Here is a 27,850-nt window from a genome sequence, read left to right as displayed (position 1 = left end):
CTCACTGAAAACACTCACTATATTTTATGCATATATATATATATATATGGTTACATTCAAGACTGATTTCTCCACTAACTTGGGTAACCAACTACACACCTTATACAGATGAAATGCCCAAGGATCATGCATCAAATTGCAGAAAAGCATGTGCAAATATCGTGTATGTGAACAGCTGAGTTTTGGTGTAGAGTTTCGTTAAGAATTCGCCAATTTTCACTTTTTTTATCATTTTTTTGAACTCATGACAATGATCTTTTCAAAGGTATGAATTTGTTTTAAAATACATCAGTTCATGTGTAAACAGTATGGAATATTTTGCAAAATTTAGTTTAGAACAGTTGACTGAAGTACGTGCAGGCTTTATTTACACTAGTGAATCTAAATTTTCAATAGGAAGTATAACAATCAAACAATAATTTTGAAATATATATGAAATTTCATATAGCAATATCACCTATGCATTTCCTTTTTTTGGAGAGCATATGTCATTTGGTAATATCACTTAAGGACAGTTTGAACAAAATCAACGTGCATAATCAATATGCATTATTTTTTTTCCAGACAGTTGTAAAGAGGAAAGGACATGAATATCACCTATGCCCACAGACGTCAGCACAAGGACATGCAGATATGACAATCACTCTGTTAGAAGCTGTGATCCATCTATTTGGACAAGATGAAGTTTCAAATTTCTGTGACGTGAAGAATGACCCTGCTAATCTTGGCCAGAGGAAGGTCTTCTTCAGACACACAAGTGAGGGTCAAGCCTTTCAAAACAGAATTATGGGCATATTCCAGGAGGAACTACGTGTTCCCAAGTCAGACTGGCAAAGAGGTGGCGCCATTGCTACAGAAGCCATGAAAGGGTATGATGATGTGTACATCACCTATGACATTGAAAAGCATACAGTGATAATGTTTGCTGAGAACTGGGACACGATGGGAAAGGCAAAAAGGCGAGTACAGGATGAAACAGGATCAGGAAAGACTTCTTCAAGAGGTAATCGAAGGTTTGCTGCCATTAAAACAGTTGCTGCAGAGGTTGAATCAAGAATTGAGCAAGGAACAGCTCAAACACATTGTACCACAGTCCATGGATCTGTACTTACCATCAAGGTTTATAAAACTGATATCACAACCCTGCCTGTTGATGCAATTGTAAATGGTGCAAATGAGAATATGAGCCATGGAGGGGGTGTGGCCAGAGCTATTGCAAAAGCTGCTGGATCCATGATGGAAAATGAAAGTCAGAAGATAGTGGCAGGCAAACAGATTCCTGTAACAGAATTAGCTGTTACAACTGCTGGTAATTTACCTTCCAAGAACATTTTTCATGCTGTTGGACCACGTTGGTCAGATTATACCATGAAAGATTTGTGCTCAAGAGATTTATGTTTCACAATACTGAGATGTCTGTGTGCTGCCAGGAATAAGAGCTTTAACTCCATTGCATTCCCTTCCATAAGTGCAGGTATGTATTAAAAATATTGTTACTTTTCATTGCACATGTTTCACAAGATTTTGGTTCCATGTTGTCATCGATCTTGATATCATCTGTTAAGTTCCCCAAAGAACTTGGTTGTGCAAGGTGGAGGGACTGAAGTATGCTCTAGATATTGCTCAACAATAGTTTGTTCAAAGTGTAATTAAGTTCGATATGTGCATAGTTTTTAGCAGATTCATCACGTCTGTTCTGATATGTAAAGTGTAAATATTTCATATAAACCAAATTTAGAATGTATCCTTCCTGTTCCCAGGTTCATAACACCTCACCCAAACACAACCAGTTCATAATGGACAGTCCTACATTTATTCAGCATGCTCTAGGAGGAACCCATGTCTTCCCCAATCCAGTCATTCTCTTTCGTATTGCTGCTGACTGGTGACGTCTGATCCCAGAGCAATATTTTTTTTATTATTCTCTTGTGTATTTTTGTTACAATTTACAACCTTTTCGGTTTCTTATGTTACTCAGGCATTGTGCTATGGACTGTTGAAAGAGCAAAGGTAGTGGGAGCAAGCAAACTTTTCAGTTTCTAACCCCCACAGTGTCTGCTGTGACTGTAGAGGAACATGTTCTTGGTTCCTTAGATTTGGATGAATTCAAGCACATAACCTATATGGAATTTGACATATATCTCAAGAAGTCAGAGATGATAGTACTGTTGTCATCCTATTCTTCTATTTCCATGACAGCCGAGACCTCGCCAATGAAAAAGATTTACTGGTATTCTGATTTTCCCTTGTAAAACAAATGTATTGATCAGATCCAGCCAGTTGCAGCCTGCATTTGTAGTGGATGAGGATTCAGGCTCTTTGCTCACTGTAGACCTCAACATCCAGTTGTAAAAAAACCTAGCATCTACTGTTGAAATCTTTGTAGTGGGTTCTGAGTTAGTCGACTCCACTCTATGTTATGACATTCAACATCTGCCTTCATCTGATTGAACAGACAGTTGAGGACGAGAGTGAAGAAGCTTAATTATGCTCAAACAAGGATCAATATTGTTCCAGGTATTTTTCAGAATCAGACAGGAATTTGGAATGGAGGAATGATATGGGAATGCCATTGGATGGTGAGCAATCAGCCATTCGCCACATTCACCATCAGTGTAGCAGTCAATACGATTACCGTAGTCCAATACCTGAGGGATTGGGAGTGGTGGATGGGATTGAACATTCACATTGTATGATAGATCATGAGGATTGGATGTCAGATCAAGATTTTGTCTGTATCAGTTGATCCCATCAGAAATGGAAGAGTAATGTAGGATAAACATTTGGATTTGAATGGTTTAATGGGATCATACCGTATGTCTCAGGATTATCTTTAGAATCCCCAGGACTCCCAGCAGAATCAAATGAACATGAGAATATCCAACAACATTGATTCAGCATTCCGCAGGAATTATCCCTCCATGTGTAGCAGATCTCTCAGGATAATCATGTGTGTTCAACATACTCCTCTACTCCTTAAGTTCTTCAATTGGGACAAGATCCAGAAGTAGGTCCCTCAAAATCTAAGGTGGGCATTTTGAATGGCAGAAGAGCTTTGTCCATCTGACTTTGAGTCAGATTCTTAGAGCAGGGCCATTACAACAGACCTCTTCAGGTCTTCCTGCAACTTTCCTCCAAGAAGACTACATTAGGAGTCCAATCTTGTGCTTTTGGGGCTCTACGAATTGAGTATCTGCAGTCACTTTGTAAATACATCAAAGTGAGGATGGGGAGTTCAAATGTAAGACCCTCAAGTAGCATATCAGCAACTTCAAATTTTAGCAGTGATTCTGGTAGTCACACATTGGAGAGAATTGGTTGATCCACATGCTGATGTGTTAGTCAGACAATTTGTTCGGTCAAACACATCCCAGGTACAAAACACATCCCAGTTACTTGTGATCACTGATGAGCTGTCATGCCCCACCCTTCAGTTGCCCATGGAAGTTTATACAAACGTTTATACCAGTGTGGGTTTCATTGCCAAGAATCTGCGGCCAGGCGTACCAGGCTGTTTTTTTATCCCTAATTTACAGAGCCCAGTCGGGGCTTTAAAGTGCCAACTCCAGGCCACTGAGGACCAATGGAGCACTCAGAAGTGAGTTTTCATCCCATATTCAACAGCATACACCACAGAGGTACCCCAAACTACCATCTACTTCTTTGATCGTCAGTGCTAAAGCATATGGAGGCTTGTCACCACTACCCCTGGCTTACAAAATGTCCACTCTGTTATTCCTATTGGGCATGTCGTGAGAGGCGACTAATGGGAATGGGTGGCAGGCTCGCTGACTTGGTTGCACATGTCATCGGTTCCCATTTGTGCAGGTCGATGCTCATGCTGTTGATCACTGGATTGTCTGGTCCAGACTCGATTATTAACAGACTGCCGCCATATAGTTGGAATAATAATGAGTGTGTGGCGTAAAACTAAACTCACTCACTGTTCCTATTGCAAGATTAGGTGAATTCAGTGTCGGCTTTCTGATATACATCTCATGGTTCTAATTGTCTGAATCTGTACCCAACTCCAAACTGTGGGATAATTGTAGTATGTCACTGTGAGATAAAATGAGTTTGTTAGTGTATGACTTTCTGATAAACTTCTATTGAATATTTTAAAGATTTATTCTATATCAAATTGTTTACATCTACACAATTTGCTGTAAGAGAAAGACTAGATTGGGAAATGCTGGGGATCACCCAGAGTGGTCTGTTATGTGGAAGAGTGTGTTGTGAATGGATTGTATTTGTGTTTGGTGGTATGAGCCTGAGAACATGAACGTCTTTTCCACTGCAGAAAAGCAATGTGTTTATGCAATAAGTCTGAAAGTATCTAGTTTATAGAAATTCATAACTTTGACCATTGTATGAGCTCTGAAGTTTGAATTTGCTCTTAAATTTCTTCAAAACAATGTTTTCAGAGCTCCAGATAAGGGCCTTATCGGCGTATGTATGGATAAAACATATGCACCATTCGGTAGGAAATAATTTAGAAACAGTAGCAAATAAGCACCACAGCAATGGTGTACGTTCTTAGACGTATTTATCTGAAAGAAAGTATTGTTTTATTGTATTGTTTACAAAAGAGTAGCAATGTAGTGGTGCATATATAAGCGAAACACAATATCACATACGACATTAAATTCCATTCAGTACTCTATATGTACTCTTAAGTTTTTCCAGTACTCCTATACTTAAAAAATGTGGAATACGTACTCCTTATGTTGAAAATCCTTGCCATTGAGTTAGACAAACTTCAGAAGATGCTTTTTCGAATAGATAATATATTTATTACAAATGTAGTGCTTATTTAAAGTCCTCCCTGCATGTTTGCTGGCGGGATCATCTAAGGTGCCTTGGTTTATCAGGCAGAATTGTGCACTAGAAATGTATGATCCTGAGTTCACGTCCCAGTTTGCCTCAATCATGCTTCCAGAAGAAACAGTGCCATGCCCATGACTGAGAAAATTACCATCATCACTTTGCCCTTTTATTTCACATTAAGCTTTCATCATGATGTAACTGAAACTCTGTTCAAAGACATGTGAAATCAATCAATCAATCACACATGAACATCTGGGTAAGAACTGGTCTTCAGCAACCAGTGCTTGTCATGAGAGACGATTTACAGGATCAGGTGACTTGGTTGACAAATCTCATCGGATCCAAACGGATCGATGCTCATATTGTTGATCACTGGATTGTGTGATCCAGATTCAATTATTTATAGATTGCCACCATATAGATGGAATATTGCCGGATGCAACGTTAAATAATAATTCTACCATGACATTTAAGTATGTTCGTTTTTTGATTAGCTGTTACTAATAAATTAGAAGTGAACAATTTTCAATAACCACTTCTGAGAGCCGGTTTACTGCGCGTAGTGTCAAAACACTACGCAAGGGTAATGAGTGCATATTTAAAACGCGTTTTATTCATGGTGCATATGTCATGGTAGAATGGAGATAATCCTATTGTGTTTACATTTTGGAAGTGATTATAGTTGGTTGAACGCTGCTAAATGAAACATTTAGCAGCCTTCAACCAACAATAATCACTTCCAAAATGTAAACACAATAGGATTCTCTCCTAAATATAAAAAAACCCACTGACTCAATCACTCAGCCACTCAATCACTCCATGGTAAAACATGTCTGAGATGCAAGCTCTGATGTTATGAAATGTTTAATGTCATAAGTATTGAACCTTCTTAAAGCTCTTGAAATTATCAGATCTACCCAGTTTCACTGGAAATTCCTTCCATAGAACGGTCATTTAAGGTATTGAAACAGACTCATTTGCTTGTAACCTTTTTATGATTTGTATTTTCAGCTATATTTGGGGTTCCACAGGATGTCTGTGCCAGGATGTATGTACAAGCCCTGAAGACATTTGATACAGTTGTATCTGGAGGATCTCTTAGAGAGGTTCACTTTGTGGATATCAGTGATACTATGGTCACTGCTATTGCAAAGGAGTTAGCACATAGCTGGAAAACACCTCTGGAAGGAAATGATTTTCAAAGGGACAAAGACTTTATTAACAGATGTTTGGGAACATATTTTGGTATGTCACTTCCACATCACTCAAACCAGAGTAGTAACAAGCATCAACAAGTAGCTGAAACCATGTCTGCTGCACACAATGACATCAACGATGGACATTTCAAGTTCTCTGATGCTGTCTCAATCAACATCTTCCAAAGTGATGTCTTTGAAACAAAGGCTAATGCTCTGGTTTCATGGGAAGATACTTCACTCTTGAATAGTCGGCCTTTTATAAAGGCAATGATTAAAGCAGGGGGATCTGGTTATGATGCTGAAAGGAACAGAATTTGGCCACAGATGTCAGTGCAAGGCAAAGTTGCAGAAACATCTGGCGGAAATCTGCCTCAAGATCATATTTTCCATGCCGTTGTTGGTTCATCTATAACTCCATCAGCCTTTGAAACACTTCTGAGGCAAATATTTGGCATGTGTGTGAAGAAGGAGTGCCACTGTGTACTTATTCCTGTGTGCAACCAAATCATTACAGGTAAGGTTAATATTTTGTAGTTCTGCTGATTCTTTATGGATAAACATAATTATTGATGTCTCTTAGTATCAATAATTTGTCCATGACATTTTATGACGTTTTCATTTTGACTTGAATATAATTGTGTGCACAAGGGCATAGTGTCTTGATCAAGATCAACGTCCCATACAGCTGGAATATTACTGAATGCGACATTAAAGGACAAACAACAAACTATTGTCTTCAGTTACTGATTAGGAACCAATGAAACATGCCTGCTTCAAGGTTTTGGGGCATTTGACCACAGAAACATCTATCTTTGAGATACGACTTATTGTATTTCGTTGTTTGATTTACAAAAAACGACTAAAAAGTTTTCATTATTCAATATACAAACTTTAAGGTAATGAGAAGCCTGAAGTTTAGCAGTTGAAATAGTGTAAGTTAGTTTCGGATTGGAAAAGAAATGTTTCTGCCATCCCTTATAACTTTTTTTCTCTTTTCTCTGAAACCACATGACAACCTCATTGTCCTAAAAAGTGAACACTAAAACTTCATGTTGCAATTACAGTACTGTTTTTTTTAGAAGTTAATGAAATTTGATTTACGAAAAGTGAGTTGGTTTGCAATTTAATTATTCACTCGCATGAAATGACCAACATGAAATAATAATCATACCAACTGACCTCATAATATTTTTACCTTGACAGGGGTTAAACTGTTTGTTTTAACCTCATGTGGACAAGGCATGTCTAACCTGGCATCAGGAGGTCTGTATTTCGAATTCATAGGATTCAGAAATTTTATGGCTGCTACATATATCATTGTATCTAATTGCTTAGATGGATGCACATGATAACAGTCACTGAAATGCCTGGAGTAGACTCAGTTATTTAGAGTCTGTAACCATACAGCTAATGTATTGATGAGTGAACCATTAAACATTAAACAGCTACAAACAACAGTGCACTTAGCAATATTTAAGCTACAAGAGAATGTTCTGTAAAGTACTGAGTCTGGTCAAGAAAAACATGAGCACTGATCCCAAACAAATGGGATATGATGCCATACTGCCCCCAAGCCTGACACAGCCTCATTCCATTTGGTTGCCACGTGGAACAACTGTGTTATTATACCCATAATTTCAACGGCTCTGTAGGGACTCACAATATTTATCATTCTCATGAAACATTTTAGAAGTTTTGATAAAATATTACCGCTTCCACCAGTGATTTCTTTTAATAATTATGCAAAATTATTCTTCCATGGACTTTATGAAAAGGAAAAAGGTCAAGGTCTCAAGATAGAAAAAAAATGTTGGGGTCATCGGGGTCTTAAACAGGTGTTATTATCCCATGCGGGGGGTTTAAAATGCACTCCGTCCGTCCGTCCGTGCATGTGTCAGTGCACATTTGTCTTTTCCGGAGCAGAACTTTAAGACCATTCAATATTTCGTCACCAAACTTCTGACATAGATAGGTCTGGTGGTGAACTGGTGCCTTTTGGTAGTTTTGGAAAGGCAAAAAAAATAAAATTTTGCGTTTCCATGGCAACAAGTTTGACTGAAACTGGTGTTAGTGCATTTTTCTGGAGCTGAAGTTTAAAACCGTTTAATATTTCTTCACCAAACTTGGCAGATTGTTAGGTCTGTTGGTGAACTGGTGCTTCTTGGTAGTTTTGAATTTCTGATTATAATATTTTTTTGCATTTCCATGACAACAAGTTTGACTTTGACTGAAATTGGAGTTGGTGCTCTTTTCTGGAGCAGAACTTTAAAACCATTCAATATTTCTTTACCAAACTTCTTACATAGACAGATCTGGTAATGAACTGGTGCCTTTTGGTAGTTTTGGATTTTCTGATTTTGACATTTTTTTTTTTTAGTTTCCATGGCAACAAGTTTTACTTTGATTTCTTCACCAAACTTGACACATAGATAGGTATGGTGGTGAAATAGTGCCTTTTGGTAGTTTTGAATTTCTGAATAAAATATTTTTTGTGTTTCCATGCCAACAAGTTTGGCTTCAACTGAATTATGTGGTAGTGTTCCTTTCTTGAGCAGAACTTAAAAACCAGTCAATACTCTCCTTCCACTTTGCCATATACACGCCAAAATATTTGACATAACCATAACTAGTAGACGTATTCATGAAGAGTATTTTGCCATTGCGAGGGATATTGATGACTTTGTCTTCTTGTTTTCATTGGAAATACACAACAGCATGTTAAGAGGTGAAAAGCTCTGAAGACATTGGTGGTAGTACTCTTTTCGAGCAGAACTCTAAAACAGTTCACTAATTCTTCACCAAACTTGGCACATAGATAGATCTGGTGGTATACTGGTGCCTTTTGGTAGTTTTGGAATTCTGAATAAAATATTTTTTGGCATTTCCATGGCAACAAGTTTGACTAAAACAGAAATTAGTGGTAGTGCACTTTTCCGGAGCAGAACTCTAAAACCGTTCAATGTTTCTTCACCAAACTTGGCACATACATAGATCTGGTGGTATACTGGTGCCTTTTGGTAGTTTTGGATTTCTGAATAAAATCTTTTTGGCACTTCCATGGCAACAAGTTTGACATAGACTGAAATTGGTGATAGTGCTCCTTTCTGGAGCAGAACTTTAAAACATTTCAATACTCTCCTTTCACCTTTCTATATACACACCTAAATATTTGACATAATCATAACTCGACATAATCATGAAGAGTATTTTGCCATTGCGTGGGATATTGATGACTTTGTCTTTTTTGTTTTGTATATTTTGATATATATGAATTCACATACTTTGATATACTATATTTTAAAAAACTCCATACATCATACATGTAGCAACTTTAGATAATCTACATATCATGCACTACAAAATCATTGCAGTCTAATTAAATGTCCGATGGCATCCAGAAACTGAATCACAGATCTTCTGCCAGTGGCAAGCTGCAGCTTCAGTCTCTCAATTCTGACAACTCAGTCTCTGTCTGCGCGAGTACGATGCCTTATGGCACCACCAAGACCAATCTGCCTTCTGGATTGTCTATCAGCTGTCTTGATCTTCTTCAGTTCTTTCACAAATTGATAAGAGTTAGTGTGAGCCCTGGGCATTCTCTTCATGAGACCACTGTGGAAGCCTTCAAGATGGTTGTTGGAGCGTGGACCTGTGTTCTCATGCTGATTCCATATGGCTCTTGGGAAGGTAGCATCAAAGTCTACTGCATGTCTGGTCCATGCTCCATCACTTCAAACCGGATAAGTGAGTCAATTTTGTGTTGATTTAGCTGGTTGGTTTGTAAAATTTACCGTCCCGAAACAGTCCCCTGCATATCGGTTATAGACATTCACTTTTATAACATAAAAGAGATTGGGTTTTTTTTAATGAAAATTGACAGGAAAGCAAGGTTTCCGGATGTCTGGGGTCCGGGGTCTCACTGTATATTGTGCCAATGCATGGTTTCCAACCTGCAATACTTTGCTAACTAGCTTGATGGTTTTATCCACTAGGCTACGAAGGAAACATGTGATTGTTTGTCAGTTATGAACCATGTGTTCCTCACTAGATTGGTAGTGTGTGGACTGTGGCACATATTTTGTGCATGCAGAGCATGTGCACTGCATATGTAAGGCAAGGTATTGGCTGCCAGTCGCATCCCAGTTGATTTCAACACTAAATGCCAAATATTAAAATTATATTTTATGTATTTCTTCGGTCTGTTCATTAGTAGGATCAAAACCTCCTCCTTTTGATCCTTCATATATTGTGTATTGTAGAGTACTTCCCCTCTGACATGTTAGACTGTTCCTGTTGAGGAAGCAAATGTATATTTTTCCTGATATAAATAACCCTAGCAATTATCAGGGCATTTCTCTAACAAGTGTTGTTGGTAAAACATTTGTATCTATTATCACTTACTGGTAGATCAGCCAAGCAATCAACAAGTATGTGCAGTGAAATTTCAATTGCAACCGTGCAACTCGCGCCCTTGGCTGTTCTACCAGCAAGGGGTTCCTCCTCGTTAAAAATAGCAAAAGTGACAACAAAATAAGGATTGTTTGTGAAACAACTTTTTATTCAGGTGTCCAAAATTATGATACAAATAATCAGAGTTGCTGAATATTGGGATGAGCAAATTCCATTTAAGATTGAATTTCTCGATTTCATTGTTTCTCTTTGAAATAAATTTTTTCTACAGAAAATATCTCTTTTAATACCTTTCTATAATTACTGAATTTTGGAATTGTTTTTTATATTACATAAATTGATATGTTTTTGGCAGAGATAATGATTTGATTTAGTAATACATCATTATGCAATGTATCAAACCAAATCAAATATTTTGTGATGTTTATTTTTCGTGGTAAATAGTTATTAATCCAGAGTTCTAGATCATTCCAGCATTTCATGCCAAATCATCAGAGTTGGTCTGTCGATTCATGTGACTGTGCAATATGTGGAGTTGTTGCATTTATTAGATTTTGTGTTGGTGAGCAATTCATCGGTTTCAAATCAAACGGGCTGTAGCGGTATATTTAGTTTTTGCACCATACTCTTATCATCTACATTTGTCACTCTAATATTAGTTCACATTCTTCTCTTGCCACTTATCACTGAAAACATTATATGCTGCTTCATAAGATTCTGTTTGATTTTTTTCCAGGTGGTTCTTCAAAAAATAAACTTCAGTTGTTCATCGAAACAATGGTTGACAGGCTACGTGACTTAACACGGCACAAGTCACAGTCGACATTACATGTGCATATTGTAGAACAACAGCAGCATGTTGTAGATGACTTGAAACAGATCCTACAGCAATACCTGACATCATGTGGATATGGTAAGGGTTCAGCAGACAACCAGAAGACAGAAGCCTCAGGAGGGGAGGAATGTGTCATCTGTCTCAATGCCATTGTTAATCCAAAGACACTTAAGTGTGGACATACATTCTGTACAGAGTGCATTGATGCTGTATTCAAACACAAGAAGATGTGCCCCACCTGTAAGACTGTGTGTGGAGTGATCACCGGAAACATGCCTCCAGGACAAATGAAAGTCTTTGAGTCTTGGTTGAGTTTGCCTGGATATGACAAATGTGGAACCATACAAATTACATACAGTTTCATTGGTGGTCAAAGCAAAAATAAGGTAACTTTTGTGTATCTTTGAAGTTTAGTGATACTTTCCATAGTTTTAGCCCGATCATATTTCCCCATTGTCAGTTTGTTTCATGAAGGGCTAAAAGAGACATAAAACAAGAATCTCTATAAAAAAGACATTTTGTTTTTATGAATGTTGAAAGTTAAATACTAGTAAAAATTTGGACACCTCTTTAAGCATGTTGTTGAATCCTTTCAAACTCTTATAAACCTCTCGTGACATCACTCTAATGTTCAGCTGGGTTGAAATGTCTTGGACTTAAATGGATACAGATTGGTTCCTAGTGTTAAGGGATAGATTTTATAATTTGTTAAGTTATCCTATCATATGTTATCCTAATTATTGACTGTCACCAGAAGCACATGCAGAGAGTGTGACTTGCTCTGACTGATAATCGGATTTCCACCTGAAAGATACCCAAACTCTAAAACTCTACATGAAAGATAAAGATATGGACAGCAGTTACGACATCCAGCTCACACAAGACAATAGTTTGTACAAGATGCAAGGGACTTTTTCCTCGCATGATTTTCATTCACCTTGATTGTATCAGAATCTGCATCGAGATGGAAGCCTTGCCTCATTGAAGATAATCATCACTTTCACTGATCCCTACCAATGATACATTCTTGGATGTTCCCTCAGTCTCTTATTATAGTTAGACCCTAAGGCATGTCCTCCTACCATTTAAAATACAGAAAAGGAATACTTCATTTGATCTTCTGACACTTGATTAACTTCCATCTCTACTTTATCCATTCAACCTTAATCAGTCTTTCTTGTATAATGAGATCATTACAGTGGATAAACAGTCTTCAGTGAGACCTATGGACTTCGACCCATGGAGGTCCGTGTTAGAATGAGCCTTCAGTAAACCCATACTTGTCGTAAGAGGCGACTAACAGGATCAGGTGGTCAGGCACATGTCATCGGCTCCCAGTTGCGCTGATCGATGCTCATGCTGTTCATCACTGGATTGTCTGGTCTAGACTTGATTATTTATAGCTGGAATATTGCTGAGTGCGGCCTAAAACTAAAACTAAACTCACTCACTCACTCACCTATGGACTTCGATATCAGATAATCAGTGTTCCAAGTAAGAATGCCCACCCGAAGGAAACATTCACATCCATACCTTATCATCAACATGGTACATGGTGTCAGAATGGCTGCTTGAATCAACTTAACATCATAGCAGGTTGTTTCAAATTAATCCTGATGAACTTTGGCACTCCAGTTGTGATTAAAAATCGGACGCGTCGATACAGATAATCCAAATTTTGTTTGCTGGCCTGCCTGAAGACTAGGAGAAAAGAATTTACTTTCTTCCTCAGTGCCGCCATGAAGCAGGATTGATACTTTTGCAATGTTCATTCTTGGCCGCGCCCTTGTGCCATTCATGCACTAATATTAACATGGCACACTGTACAGGTACGGGCGAGTTGTGTCAGAGCATCCATAAATGTAAATCTGAAACGCATCACAAGTTTGTTTTGCTTGGCAACTCAAGTTGAAACTGAAGTTACATCATTGGTTTCTCTTGTTGACCTCACCTGGATTAAAAGTTTCAAAAGGAAGTGAACTATTACTAGTCACAAGTAGTGTATGGCTAGAAAGCAATTTGACATGGCCCACAATATTTTCTCAATGACCCACACAACTGAGCGCTGGTGGGCCATGGGCTCACGTTTTAGAAATGCTTGAATGAACACTGCTTTTGGAGGCTGTCAATACTCTGGACAGTAGCATTTTGAATGTCAGTGCGTAATGTGAGACTTGATATATGTTATGAATGTATAATTTATACTGATAGTTTAAAAATATTTGAAAAAAGCCCTTGTGAAAAACATATGGGATATATTTAGAAAAGCCACTAGGATCCAGTAATTTGAAAATGTGTAGCAACTCAATGAAATTTAGATTCCACTATCTGCATACAAGTAGAATAAAAACCTGATCATATTTTAATCAAGATTATAAACCTATCCCAGATACTGATCATTGTTTTAGACATTAATTATTTTTTCGTACATCTTTGGAAGGTATAAGTTTGTCCCATAAAGACCTTATTAGTAATGTCCCAGATTTGGACTTTCAAACCTCTGATGTTTTAAAATAAAAAAAATTAAACAACAATTGATTGAAAAAAGGTATTGTTATTTCATATAATTTTCTAATAACACACAAATATAAACTAGACGGCAAAAGAAAGTGGTCCAGTTTGGTGAATAAAAGACACAAAACAAGATGGGGTTCAAGCATAATATCATATGGAAAATTGACAGATGACCATTCAGTGACATTTTCAACAAGGTACTGACAACACGTTTCAGGCATAGTTGAACATTGGTGGGAAAATGAACAATGTAAAGAAACAATTACAGTCTTAATACCACATATGACCTCCAAGTGCCTCAGTGCATGCCGTAAGTTGTCTCATCGTCAGACGTCTGAAGATGTTTGGTGGAATCCTTTGCTACTCCTCCATCAGGGCCTCCTGTGGGGTTGTAATCAGTGGTCTTCCTGTTGTCGGCCTGTCCTCAGTCCTTCCCATCTGCCGTTAACATTGCAGAAGCCTGGATACCGTCAGTGGTGTACACCCGAACCTTCTGGCAATCTGCACCTATGTTTTCCCTATTTCAGTCATACAAATGGCTCGCTCTCTTTCCTCATGTGTCAGTCTTTTTTGTACTTTTATCAGCTGTGTTACCATGCTGTGCAGTGATCACATTTATACACCACATAGGCATGTGCATTACGTTCTGCAGGCTTAAAACCTGTTTTACCAATTTCTCGCGCCAGCCTGACATTGTTGCGTTTGGCTATGTTATTTTTCCCTCTCTGTGCTTAGGGAACATCTGTCAGAATACCTACTGTTCACTGTGAATCATATTTTTGAGGAAACAAACATTTGCCAACCCATACTTTTTGGCCACTTATTAATAATAATTATAATAATAAAAGTAATATAATTTATAACCAGCGTAACTGATATTCTGTTGGTTTATAAGTCAGGTGGGAAACATCTTGGCTCTGAGTTAAGTAGTATGTATGTAAGAAGTTTGTACAAGCTGTCACATTACTCAGTTACACAGCCACATTATGTGCAAACATGTTATAGATATTTCTTACTGCCATAGTTTGTAGTTGTAAATCTTTATGAAGGAATACAGAAATATCACCAGATGAGGAATGTTATTTTTCTATTTAACCTGGAGGTTAAATATTGAAATATGTTAAATGTTTAAAAACTGATTTATGTTCCTTCAGGAAGAACATCCAGATCCTGGGAAGTGGTATAGTGGCATCACACGTATAGCTTACCTACCAAACCATGCTGAAGGACAGAAGGTCCTGGCTCTGCTGGCCGTGGCTTGGAAAAGACGTCTGACATTCACTATTGGCAGGTCTGTTACTATGGGCAAGGAAAGCTGCATCACATGGAATAAAATACATCACAAGACAAATAGAAGTGGTGGTCCAACAAAGTAAGTCATCTTATTGCATCTTTCTTCCACCATCAAATTTGACATAATGGAAGTGATCTCTGTCATTGGAATTTATATCACTAGAACATGTACTCATAGCTAATTACTTGTCATTGTACAAAAAGTACACCAGGTGCCCATTTTGCTTATTTCTGTCAGTTATTGGTTTGCTGGTCTAGACTTAGTTACTTACAGACCAACATTATGTAGCTTGGATTTGCTGACTTAGCATTATACACTTCTCACTCATCTGCACTCCCTCAGATAGACATGTAGATATATTATCGAAATTGTCATACATATTTTACAAGAGTAATATTAGAAAAGTTTTAATGTAGGAGATAGGTCTGAGGAGGGATTGATATTGATTCTGTTCTTTAAATGAATATGACCACACACTGTATTATGTATACTTTCTAATTTACTGCAGCCATTAAGTGTTTGAGAAGGGTCAACATGAAAATGAATGACAATAACTTCATTAGATATTAGATCAACAATGACTGACTGACTGACTTTGGTTTTAAGCTGCTTTCAGCAATATTCCAGTAACATCATGGCGGGGACAGCAGAAATGAGCTTCACACATACTACCCATGTGGGGATTCGAACCCGGGTCTTCGGCGTGACGAGCCAACGCTTTAACCATTAGGCTACCCCACCGCCCCACATCAACAATGATGTTAGTATTATGCATGTGATTGTGTTGTCTCAACACTCCTTTTGCAAGCAGGAAATCATTAAATATAGCCCTTTATATATATTTGTATATATTTCATTAACCCACTTATCAAAGCCATATGTATAATAAACATATATTTTATTGCTCACATTTTATTTGTTCATGTTTGGTTAATACAGTTATGGCTACCCAGACCCTGGCTACTTGAAAAGAGTTGAAGAGGAGCTAGCTGCCCAGGGGTGTGACAGAGGCGGATCTTGGGGCAACTGGCTCTTCTGCAGGTACTGCTGTCTAAGCTGGAACACACAGCAGTGGGGTACTAGTTGACCGACAACTGCCCTGACAAAAGAAGTGTTTCATTCGTGGTTTATTGTTCAGCCTTGCTATGTTGACATCAGCTCTGTGTGTTTACATAAAGTAAATATGTTACAAGAGAACATTCGGAATTGTTGAAATACCTGCATTTTACAATGTGTTTGGTATCAGAAAGGAAGTACAGAGACAACCAACCATCTTTCTCTTTATACCACAGTATCACATTATCGGTAATGATGTAATACAATATTCTCCAATATTGTTTGTTATGATTCGTTTCGTTGCAGAATGTGTTGATGTAGTTTTTGAACTAAGTGACATGATGTAGTTATCATTGCTAAATTGTAAGATGTGTTGTGCATTTTAAAGTGTATGTCTCTTGTAACTATGTAACATTAGATTTCAGTGTATATGTCTTTTTATTTGGTTAAATCTTATCTTATTCCTGTTTGAGGCATGGTTGATGATATCGGTGAAAATATCAAGCTATTATGTCTGTTATTTTCTTTGCGATTGGCAATATGTATATGTTTTAAAAGTAGTGCATACAAATATGATAAAACTATTTTCATAAGTGATAGGAGATCCCATCAAATAGCAAATTATGATCCAAGAGAATGGAAAGGAAAGCAACAAAGACCTTTCCATATCCATAACAAATGTCTGAGAAAAGCAGAGTTGGTTTTACAATTCCGACATTGTCATGAGCATTTTCATAACTAACTATAAAACACCTGGTGTTTTCAAAATGATGAGTACTGCCCCACCCGAGTCCATTGTAAGCAAGTCCCCTAATGACTTATGTTCTTTTGACGCATTATGCGATGCAGATTAATAACATACTGATATATGTGAAAACAAGATGAACCACAATACCTATATTTATAATTTAGCCATGTACATAACAACAAACACAATTAAGCCTTATGAAAGTTGTAAAGCATTTGTATATAGTTTTTCCTGAGAATATCTGGTTGTGTCAATGGTTTTATCCATGAAAATTACATTCAGCATTTTTTAAGGCATACTTGCTCAAACATATTAATCATTCTTACCTTTTGTAGGTAGTAGGAATGATCTATTCCTTTAACCAAATGTAAATGTATTTGAGGGAGCTGAATGGACTTGATCAATTTCGGAAATAACTGTTGGTCTTCTAAAGTAATTACTGATATTCTTGTGAACAAAATGTCTGGACTTCATTAATCAACACTTGATCCCTGAATTTGGCCAATAGATGCAATTGCAAATTCAGTTTTGTTTTCTCCTTGCTTTGTTAATTCAGAAAAAGGATTCTGTGAAATATTTTAGATGTTGATTATCAGTTTCATAGCATCTGTTTATGATTTCTAAATCATTTCGAAAGAAAATGAAATTGTAGATATTTGTTTGAACATTTCCTTTGATTGTTGTAGACTGGCTATTGAACATGGTCAGTATACGGTGAATGTGATTATTATCATGTGTACTTGACTTTACATTAAACAGTTTCATTTGATACATGTTAAACATGTAAATATACATAATTGTAAATTTCAAATGATTCTTAATCTGACTCACCAAAAAGAATTTTTAAATGAATTAAATAGACAGGTCTTAGTGAATGAGAAGTCACGTGTTATATGAAAAAGTGTTTGGTTTAGAGTTTATGGAAATAATCAAAGTATGGTGGTTGTTGCTTGAAAATGTTCACATACAACTCCCATAATACCTTATACACAAAAAGCTTCTAATAGGAGAAAAAAAAGTAAAAAATAATTAGACTCAGGGTTCAGTCACTATGTACTTCTTCAAAGGTTTGAAAGGAGGAAAAAACATCACACTTCTTTTTCGCCTCTATACATGAATGCTCAAAGATGAGGTATGCACAAATAATTAACATACTGTTTTTATATAAGTAAACTAACATAAACTCTTTTCCTCCGTTTGAGCATAAGACATATACTTTATGTTTAAAAATGTGTTGGCTTTCCTTTTCTTGAACATAATGAAAATATCAGGGATTCATATATGAATCCACCAAAATACAAGTATAGAATAAAAGTATAACAATTATGTTTGACTTTTTATGAATTAGTAGCTATTAATATCTATGTATAATATCCAGAAAATGTAGTTTCTAAATAGCATTGTAACCATGTTGTTTTGTTGGACTGTAAATACAAACACATATACAGGTATTGTAAATACAGGATTGTAAATATAAAGACAGTGAGAGTCTTGCTCTGCAGTTTTAGCAGTCATTGATTTAGCTTGTTGGGACCTGTGGGTTCTATTAGAAATAACAATATATATAACTATGATAGTATCATAATATTGTCGGTAAGCACAATGCCTTGTGTTAAGTAATGTGAGAGTTCAAACCAGATTCTTATTCTGCTGCTGCAGATGTAGATGATAGGTATAGGAGAGACAATTAACATTATGTAAAAAGTGAGGGTATTATATACTCTTCACTAGACTCCCAATATCAGTTATGTCCTAAAAACACAATACTTTGCCATAAATATTGAGGAAACTCATGCCAGATTCATATTCTGCTGCTGCAGATAAACCAGATCTCTTGATTTTAAGTCAGTGTCATCACCAGTATTTTATCATGTGTTTATATAGAAAAGATATCAAAACATGTTTATTTGTCATGAAAATATTTGTTATGTTTATAAATGAAACAGCCCACAAACTGTCACCTGTACATTCAGATTGAAGGAATGTATGTGTGTGTGCATGTGCTCGCGCTTATAAGATCATTAATGCACAAGATTTTAAAATATCGTAAACTACCATGAGGTTGTTTGTCCTTTTTGAATGAGAGATGATGTTATGAATGAAAACAAGAAATGTGTGAGCTGTTCCTTTCTTGTACTTAACGGAAACATTAATTAACAACACAAAAATACTCCATTGTTCAATACTGTAAAATATGTATGTTTAATCTTTGACAAGTACACTCACAAAGAGCTCTTGTATGTCTGCTGAACAGCAACAAAATGTAGCTCAGAATATCCTTGTCCATAAACTGAACAGTGTCCTTACTCAATAGCAGTGTAACCATGTTGTTTGTTTAGATTGTACATACAGACACAGATATTGTAATATAGGATTGTGTAAATACACAGACATTGTGAGGCTTGTTCTGCTGCTGCAGAGGTCATTGATAATGAGGTTAGGGCCAGTGGAGACAATGAAATAGAATGTTTATGATGTTAGTGTACATTTGTTTATCCATTACTGGACTTGTTGCTTGAAAATGTTCACATACAACCTCCCAGAAAACCTTATACACAGAAATTGTAATCGACACAGAACCTTATTCTGCTGCTGCAGAAGATGTTAAGCAAATTTAGAGGACTGTAACAATGTTCTCTATGTTCATCTTGATAGAGTAGTGTTGGACTGTTGAATCAGTTTTTCTTGATGATGAAACAGTTAAGGAGATCATAATCTGCTGCTGCTGCAGGAGATGTGAAGCAGATTTAAAGAACTGTGAATATGTTCTCTATGTTCATCTTGATAGAGTAGTGTTGGACTGTTGAATCAGTTTTCTTGATGATGAAACAGTTAAGGAGATCACAATCTGCTGCTGCAGGAGATGTGAAGCAGATTTAAAGAACTGTAAATATGTTCTCTATGTTCATTTTTATACCAAGCATTTGCATAGTTGACATTGATAGAGTAGTGTTTTACTGTTGAATCAGCGTTTCTTGATGATGATGATGAAACAGTTAAAGAGATCACAGTCTGCTGCTGCAGAAGTTTGAAATGGGTGTGAGGAAAGATGGTGCAGAAGCTATGTACATGTGTTAAATGATTTTGTACATAATTCATTTTAAATAATAGTATTTAGTCATGAATTCAATGGTGGATAGTTTCATCAAAATCAGATGTAAAATTAAACTCACTCACAATTTCATGTCGCACCCAGCAATATTCCAGCTATATGGTGGTGGTCTGTAAATACCTATTCAATAGCTGTAACAATAGTGTAACCTGTAACCATGTTGTTCAGTTGGATTGTAAATACAGACACAGATATTGTAAATATAGGATTGTGTAAATACATAGACATTGCGAGGCTTGTTCTGCTGCTGCAGAGGTCATTGATAATGAGGTTGCAGGGTAGTGGAGACAGTGAAATAGAATGTTTATGATGTTAGTGTACATTTGTTTGTCCATTACTGGACTTGTTGCCTTAAAATGTTCACATACAACCTCCCATAAAACCTTATACACAGAAATTGTAATCGACACAGAACCTTATTCTGCTGCTGCAGAAGATGTTAAGCAAATTTAGAGAACTGTAACAATGTTCTCTATGTTCATCTTGATAGAGTAGTGTTGGACTGTTGAATCAGTGTTTCTTGATGATGAAACAGTTGAGGAGATCATAATCTGCTGCTGCTGCAGGAGATGTGAAGCAGATATAAAGAACTGTAACAATGTTCTCTATGTTCATCTTGATAGAGTAGTGTTGGACTGTTGAATCAGTGTTTCTTGATGATGAAAACAGTTGAGGAGATCACAATCTGCTGCTGCTGCAGGAGATGTGAAGCAGATATAAAGAACTGTAACAATGTTCTCTATGTTCATCTTCATAGAGTAGTGTTGGACTGTTGAATCAGCGTTTCTTGATGATGAAACAGTTGAGGAGATCATAATCTGCTGCTGCTGCAGAAGATGTTAAGCAAATTTAGAGAACTGTAACAATGTTCTCTATGTTCATCTTCATAGAGTAGTGTTGGACTGTTGAATCAGCGTTTCTTGATGATGAAACAGTTAAGGAATCACAATCTGCTGCTGCTGCAGGAGATGTGAAGCAGATTTAATGAACTGTAAATATGTTCTCTATGTTCATTTTGATACCAAGCATTTGCATAGTTGACATTGATAGAGTAGTGTTTTACTGTTGAATCAGCGTTTCTTGATGATGATGAAACAGTTAAAGAGATCACAGTCTGCTGCTGCAGAAGTTTGAAATGAGTGTGAGGAAAGATGGTGCAGAGGCTATGGACATGTGTTAAATGATTTTGTACATAATTCATTTTAAATTTTAGTATTTAGTCATGAATTCAATGGTGGATAGTTTCATCAAAATCAGATGTAAAATTAAACTCACTCACTTTCATGTCGCACCCAGCAATATTCCAGCTATATGGTGGTGGTCTGTAAATACCTATTCAATAGCTGTAACAATAGTGTAACCTGTAACCATGTTGTTCAGTTGGATTGTAAATACAGACACAGATATTGTAAATATAGGATTGTGTAAATACATAGACATTGCGAGGCTTGTTCCGCAGCTGCAGAGGTCATTTGTAGTGAGGTTGCGAGTAGTGAAGACGGTGAAATAGAATGATTATGTTTTTATTGTACATTGTTTATCCATTACTGGACTGAAGAGAGCGCTTGTGTTGTTTAACACAATACCTTCCTTAAGTGATAATGAAATGCATGTCAGATTCTTGTTCTGCTGCTGTAGAAAATATTAATCTCTGTACAAAATCAGTGTTATTTTCAGAATTCACCGATTTTACAAACAAACAAACATTATGCTTCCCATGAAACACCATGAGATAAAATTACTGTACAAAGAAATTATACTGAAATGTGATATTGATAATGTGCCCAAATCATTTAACCAATAGAACCATGTAAATACTTCTCCAAAGCTATAAGAATAGCAAAAATTCTTCATACTTTGTTTATATGCCTGTTTTGCTCATAAGATAATTAGTGCACATGTTATAGAAACATTTTGACACATTATTTCCTGAACAAGAAGTTACCATTATGTTACTGTCAAACATTTAGCTGTCCTATATTTGTACATAATAAATAGCCCAGTATCCTGGAATAAAACACAAAACATGTTTATGATATGTTGTATTTTTGATAGATTATTGTATTTTATCTGATTTCTTAGCCTGCTGATATATATTTAAGCTGTCTATCATGGTAAATGAAGAGGAACAAGACTGAACTGAGAATATCTTTGTACATAAACCAGACAAAGTATATCTTCTCAATATCATATGAAACAACTAAACCTTCTACATATTAGTGTATCTGTGTTGTTATGCTATGAGTGTAAATAAATGAACCTGGAAATGGCTTCTTCTGCTGCTGTGGACATTGTTGAGGTAGATTGTGGGGACAGAGGTTCTGTAATGGAAATAACAAAACTATCATGATTGTGTAACATTGTTTGGAGTTCATGCCAGGTTCTTATTCTGCTGCTGCTGATGAAGATGGTAGAGATGGAGGAGATGAGTAACTAAACATGATTGTGATGGTATATATGCCTACACTGAACTGAAGACAGCACCTATGTTGAAAAACAGAAAATTCATATTATGTTGATGCAGAAACACCTCATCTTTTGTATATAATTTATTGTCATCTTTTGTGTATAAATCATTGTCATCACCAGGAATTTGTCATGTGCTAATAATACAAAGACAAAAATATATGCTTTCAATTACCTTAATACTTGTATATAGAAATTTTGTTGCCATGCCAAAATGTATATGTATAGATAATGAGCTTAAAACAATAGCATGTACATGCCAGTCAAAGGTTTGAGAGGGAAAACAACATCACAAGTTTTTGAATGCATGGATGCTCAATAAACATTGTACCAACAAGATTTTGGCATGTAATTTACACAAGTGTACTAACATAAAGCTTTTTTCTTCTTTTGAGCTTGTGACTCTTTTGTTGTATCAAAACCCCAAACATGTTTACATTCCTGTTCTTGTACATAATGAAAATGCCAGAGATTTACGATACAACAAATCACAAGTATTTACTGTTAGACTATTAAATTAGTACACTTGCTAATTCGTGTAGAATTCTTGATTTGCTGAAGATGAAAAAATAGCTAAGAATATCATTGTCTATTATCTTGATATTGTAGCGTCTAATAGCAGTGTAACCATATTTGTTTTGTTGGACTGAAATGCAAATACAGACACAGATATTGTAAATACAGGATTGTAAATACATAGACATTGAGTGTCTTCTATTGTTGTCACTGATTCAGCTTGTTGGGCCTATGGGTTCTATTGGAAATAACAATATGATCATGATATTGTTGGTAAGCACAATGCCTTGTGTTAAATATTGTGAGACTTCAAACCAGATTCTTTTTCTGCTGCTGCAGATGTAGATTTAGGTGAAGGGGTGACACTTTACCTGGTGTTGATGTGAGTCCTTGGACTGCTGAACAAAATATAGCTACGAATAGTTTTATCTATTGTCTATTACAGTGTAACCATGTTGTTTTTGTAAATACAGACACAGAATCAGATATTGTAAATACAGGATTATAAATTAATAGGCAGTGACAGAAGGATTGGGGTGTGGCTGAGCAGATAGAGTAGGATTTGTATGGATTTTCTATCCATCACTTGACTGCAGACCTGTGTTGTTCAACACAATAGGTTCCTTAAAGTATGAAGGAATTCCTGTTTGGTTCATGTTCTGCTGCTGCAGAGGTCAGATAGAGGACAGAGAATGTATGGGCAGAGGAGGCTGTGTGATTAACAGTATGATCATCATGGCGTAATATTACTGAAATTAAAACAGAAACAACATCTTTCCACAAATAAATGGGAAGGCCATGTTAAGTTTATGTTTGGCTGCTGCAAATGATGTCCTAACTATGGTCATGTGCTAACTATGAAATAATTCTCCCTTTTGTGAAGTAAATTTACTGTACATAGACATTTATGCAACTATTGATAATGTATCTTGATACATCAACCCACAAACTGTAGCATGTACTTTGTACAAAAATATTATGGTAGATTACAGCTGTGTATGCCTCAGATGTCACTCCAGAAAATAACACTTTTGGATTATTTATGTTAGTTCATCAGGCTGTGAATTTGTGTCTTTCACTGCGGCTGCAGTGTCTCATTGTGCAAGTGTGGAAACATGAAACTGTCTTCACTTCTATACAATCACATCAACTGGTTATGAAAATACATATTAGATGCACATGGTATATTCCTGCTGCTGTAGGAAATATTAGGATTGTGCCTGTTACAAGTATGGTAACAATTACATTCAGTTTTTCATGACCAGACAGATACTTTCATTGGAAAGGACATTTCTGTCCATCAAGTATGTTGTATAATGTTTATTAAAATACTAATGTGTGATAATACAATGTTGTAGATATTTCTTTCCATCAACTCATTGGTGATTTTAATGTCAACATTTAAAATAAACATTTTGGATGATATTAGTGCACTTAAGCAAACAGTAGAATATTTGTACATACAGGAGGGGTGTCAGTTTAATACTTGTAAATCATCATGTACATACTTTCAGAATGATTTCAGAAACTTGGTTTATTAGTGAGAGATTATTTAATGCTCTTGTTGCCACCATGTTTTACCCAGAATTACATAGGTATATTGTTGTGTTTGAGTTGCTGAAAATTGTTTGAATGAATATCTTGACCTAGTTTTGTGAATTGGGACAACAGGTGGTTGTTTTCAATATATTACATTTGATAAAACCATTGTTGCAAGTGTATAAATTGGTGAATCAACCATGCCTCATATTTTACCATTTATCCTTTCCACGTGTTTAGTTACTTTCGTATTTCTATTATTATTATGTACATGATATTAATTAAATGTTATACTTATTCATATGTATGTTATTTGAATATGTTGTTGTTGCAACTTCCAGATTGTGACTTGCTGTTTAATAGCTTGATCAAGAAACTGGTGTAATATATTATTGTGGCCAAACAATTCTGCTCTAATGAGATGAAGAAAGATGAATATCAGAGAATGCTTCCATGACCTCAGTAGGTCTCATATCAGACATAGTGCAGGTTGCAGTGTGTCATGTGACACTATTTGTATGTTTCAGAAGAGCGTTTTTCAACAACTTTAGCTACATTCTGTTTCTTTCATCGTATCTACTTCGCAAATATCAGTGTCCAGCTTCTTCCCACTGACAAATGACACTAGTACAGTTGGACCGGATGGAAACAAAGCAGTTTACTATAGAAATTGATGAACAAAATTGTCATATCTGTATGATATCTTGGGACAGATGATTTGAGTTAACCTATACACAAGATGTAAGTACTTGACTTCTTGTTTTACGGCAGTTATGTGATTGTCATCACATGGCAGAATTTGTGTTCATAATCCTCATTGCTCCTCACGTATGATAACATCTAGAGTGACACATGGCAGTGTCTTCAAGAGTAATTGATCACACGCGTTGCTAATCTCAGTGTCGGATTAACAGGATTAATGGCTAAGTGATTATGACTGTCAGTTGTTAATTGGGCTGTCAGAGTCGGAACGCGGGACTGTCGGATTAACGAGACTAAATTTATGTTTATTCAATTTGTTACCGACAAGAGCGTCTGATAAAGCCGATTGTCAGATAAACGGAGGTCGGATTAACAAGAGTTGACTGTACAACTTTCGTAATCCTTTCCTGAGGTTATTTTCTATTCATAATAGGTGTTTATCATTAATCAAAGTCCATGCACTTGTGAGACAATGCTTTATGGTTTGGGCAGTAGTTGCTTATACTATTAACCGTTGTTTGCCCATCCCAGTTTTTATAATGTTGGAACATGACTGGTGTTAAACAACAGTTTGCTCACTCTCCTCTGGACAGATTACAGTAGTACCTAGTACATGGAGCATATGTAGTAATGCTTGGTTAATGTTCCATATGTACATGCAAGAGTGGTAGCATTGCCTGCAGACATGCTGTATACATGAAATGTTAAATCCAGAATATCAGTTGACTTGTGCATCATGTATAGCTTATACAATGGTTAAACGCACACAGTAACATGTTCAAGGTAACAGATTATAAGATAATGTCAAGATATCACATGACTGAATTGTTTTATGAACTCATTACATACATTACATTAAGTAACATTGTATATACCATCTCACGTTTCTAATATAATATGATATAATTGTGTTTGTATAGTTGATGTGAGAGCCATAAATGTATGTAATGACAACATCTAACATTGGTGAATATGGTGATGAAAACAATACTGAGTGCACCTCATTTGACTCAAGGTCAGAGTGTGATTAACTGTGCCACTACTACCAGTGTGAGGGCAAAACAAAAAGATGTATTAGATTTATTTAGTAGGCCACAACATTTAAGAACATATTTTACTTCTTGTAGATATATAATTATGGTGAATGTTTTAGAACACTTGGTTATATATACTAGTGAATTCAGGCATTTCACATCTGCCCAGAAGAGAAATATTTGACATTTTAGGTTCATGTTAAAGTGTATTTTACTTCCTGTGAAATATACATTTCCATTACATATTTGTTGTCATAGGTTTATTCTTAATTCGTTGTATATCTCTTGTTGTGTTGTTTGTAAAACAAAACAAATTAGTTACTTGTTAATTCCAGAATATTTTCTTTTGTTTTTGTCATGTTATTTTGATTAGCCAAATTTTAATGTTCTTACTTTTCATATAATTGATTCTTTGGTACGCTATGTGATGAAAATATTATTTCACACAGGTAATTCTTGGTTATGATCTTCAAGTGGATGTACTTGTTTTGTGATTCTATAGTAAACTTGAGCAGGTGTCACCATGTCAGATGATGATTTACAATATCCAGCAACAAGTCCACTTTTGGATCATCTCAAAAGACAATTCAAACATCTTTTGTGACATAAATGAATATGTATAATTTTGACACAGAATAATATATATATAATTATTTTTTCAAATGCTTCTTTAGTTTGTTATATATATTTAAAGTATATTCAGTCTAAGTAAACTTAGGCTCAGTATTAATCGTTACACTGCTATACTGAGTCTAACCTTGTAGAAGATTGCGTCAGCTAACTTTTGGACTGACCAATCAGAACACAGCTTACCAACTCGCGAAAGTTAATATTCGCACATACCGTTTTAACCTGTACCTCAAAACTCGAACGATTCCGAATGCTATTTGCCGCACGATCGCTTTCGAGTGGTACACGCAATGAGTGAACAGTCGCTGAAAACAGCGTTTTGTCAATATTCAAATGATGTCATCTCGCAAAAATATATGGAAATAGTAACCATGTCATTAGCGTATATACTGCAGGTCAAATATCTGTGTTTTATGTGGATTTCCGTTTGTTGATAGATCAGTGTCGGAGACCAGGGAAGAGAAAATCCAAAACCGTTTTGTAAGTCCCGCCGAACCCTAACAAGTAGTCGTTGTCTGATTGGTTAAATTCGTTCGGCCGTCTCGCGTTTGAGTGGACGGTCATAGGTCGCTCAAAGGTTAGCTGACGCGACCTTATACTAGGTTTTGTTAGACTCAGTATAGCACTTTGCATGAATATAGGCAATGTTATGGGGTATTTCTGATCAGTGAGTCTTTTATGTCTAAATGACTCGTTATGTATTTTGAATACAATATATAGTTGCTTTGTGATGACATAACTGATTTTCTCTTGTAATCCAGATGCAGTGTAATCATGTCTATATTTATACTGTCATTGATGAATTTAATTTTGACAAAAAATTGTGTTCAAGTGGCCTTGTCTATTTAAAAGAATCAGTTATCTCTATGTTTTCGTGTATTTGAAAAGTTTTTTGTTTTGTTTTTAAAAAAAGTGCTTTGCAAGAGAATGGTTTCTTTGGGTTTATATATATAAAGTTTATCTTAATT

General features: G+C 36.1%; 2 protein-coding genes across 2 annotated transcripts in view; both read left to right on the top strand.

Moving 5' to 3' along the window:
* LOC124278257 overlaps positions 1-19,047 on the top strand; it is a 57,656-nt gene extending 38,609 nt beyond the window's left edge. The window contains exons 3-7 of the mRNA XM_046713975.1: positions 565-1,474; positions 5,839-6,540; positions 11,173-11,657; positions 14,940-15,157; positions 16,019-19,047. Coding sequence (XP_046569931.1) covers positions 565-1,474; positions 5,839-6,540; positions 11,173-11,657; positions 14,940-15,157; positions 16,019-16,166 — 2,463 coding nt within the window. The 3' untranslated portion in view covers positions 16,167-19,047. The remainder of the gene's footprint in view (positions 1-564; positions 1,475-5,838; positions 6,541-11,172; positions 11,658-14,939; positions 15,158-16,018) is intronic.
* The window catches only part of LOC124278258 (protein mono-ADP-ribosyltransferase PARP9-like), a 98,558-nt gene that overhangs the window by 26,396 nt on the left and 44,312 nt on the right, over positions 1-27,850 (top strand). The window lies entirely within an intron of this gene.

Source organism: Haliotis rubra, unplaced genomic scaffold (genome assembly GCF_003918875.1).
Source record: "Haliotis rubra isolate DU_JTF1 unplaced genomic scaffold, ASM391887v1 Scf234, whole genome shotgun sequence".
Lineage (NCBI taxonomy): Eukaryota > Metazoa > Mollusca > Gastropoda > Lepetellida > Haliotidae > Haliotis > Haliotis rubra.
Note: the sequence above shows the minus strand (reverse complement) of the source record. Positions and strands in the feature narration are given on the sequence as shown.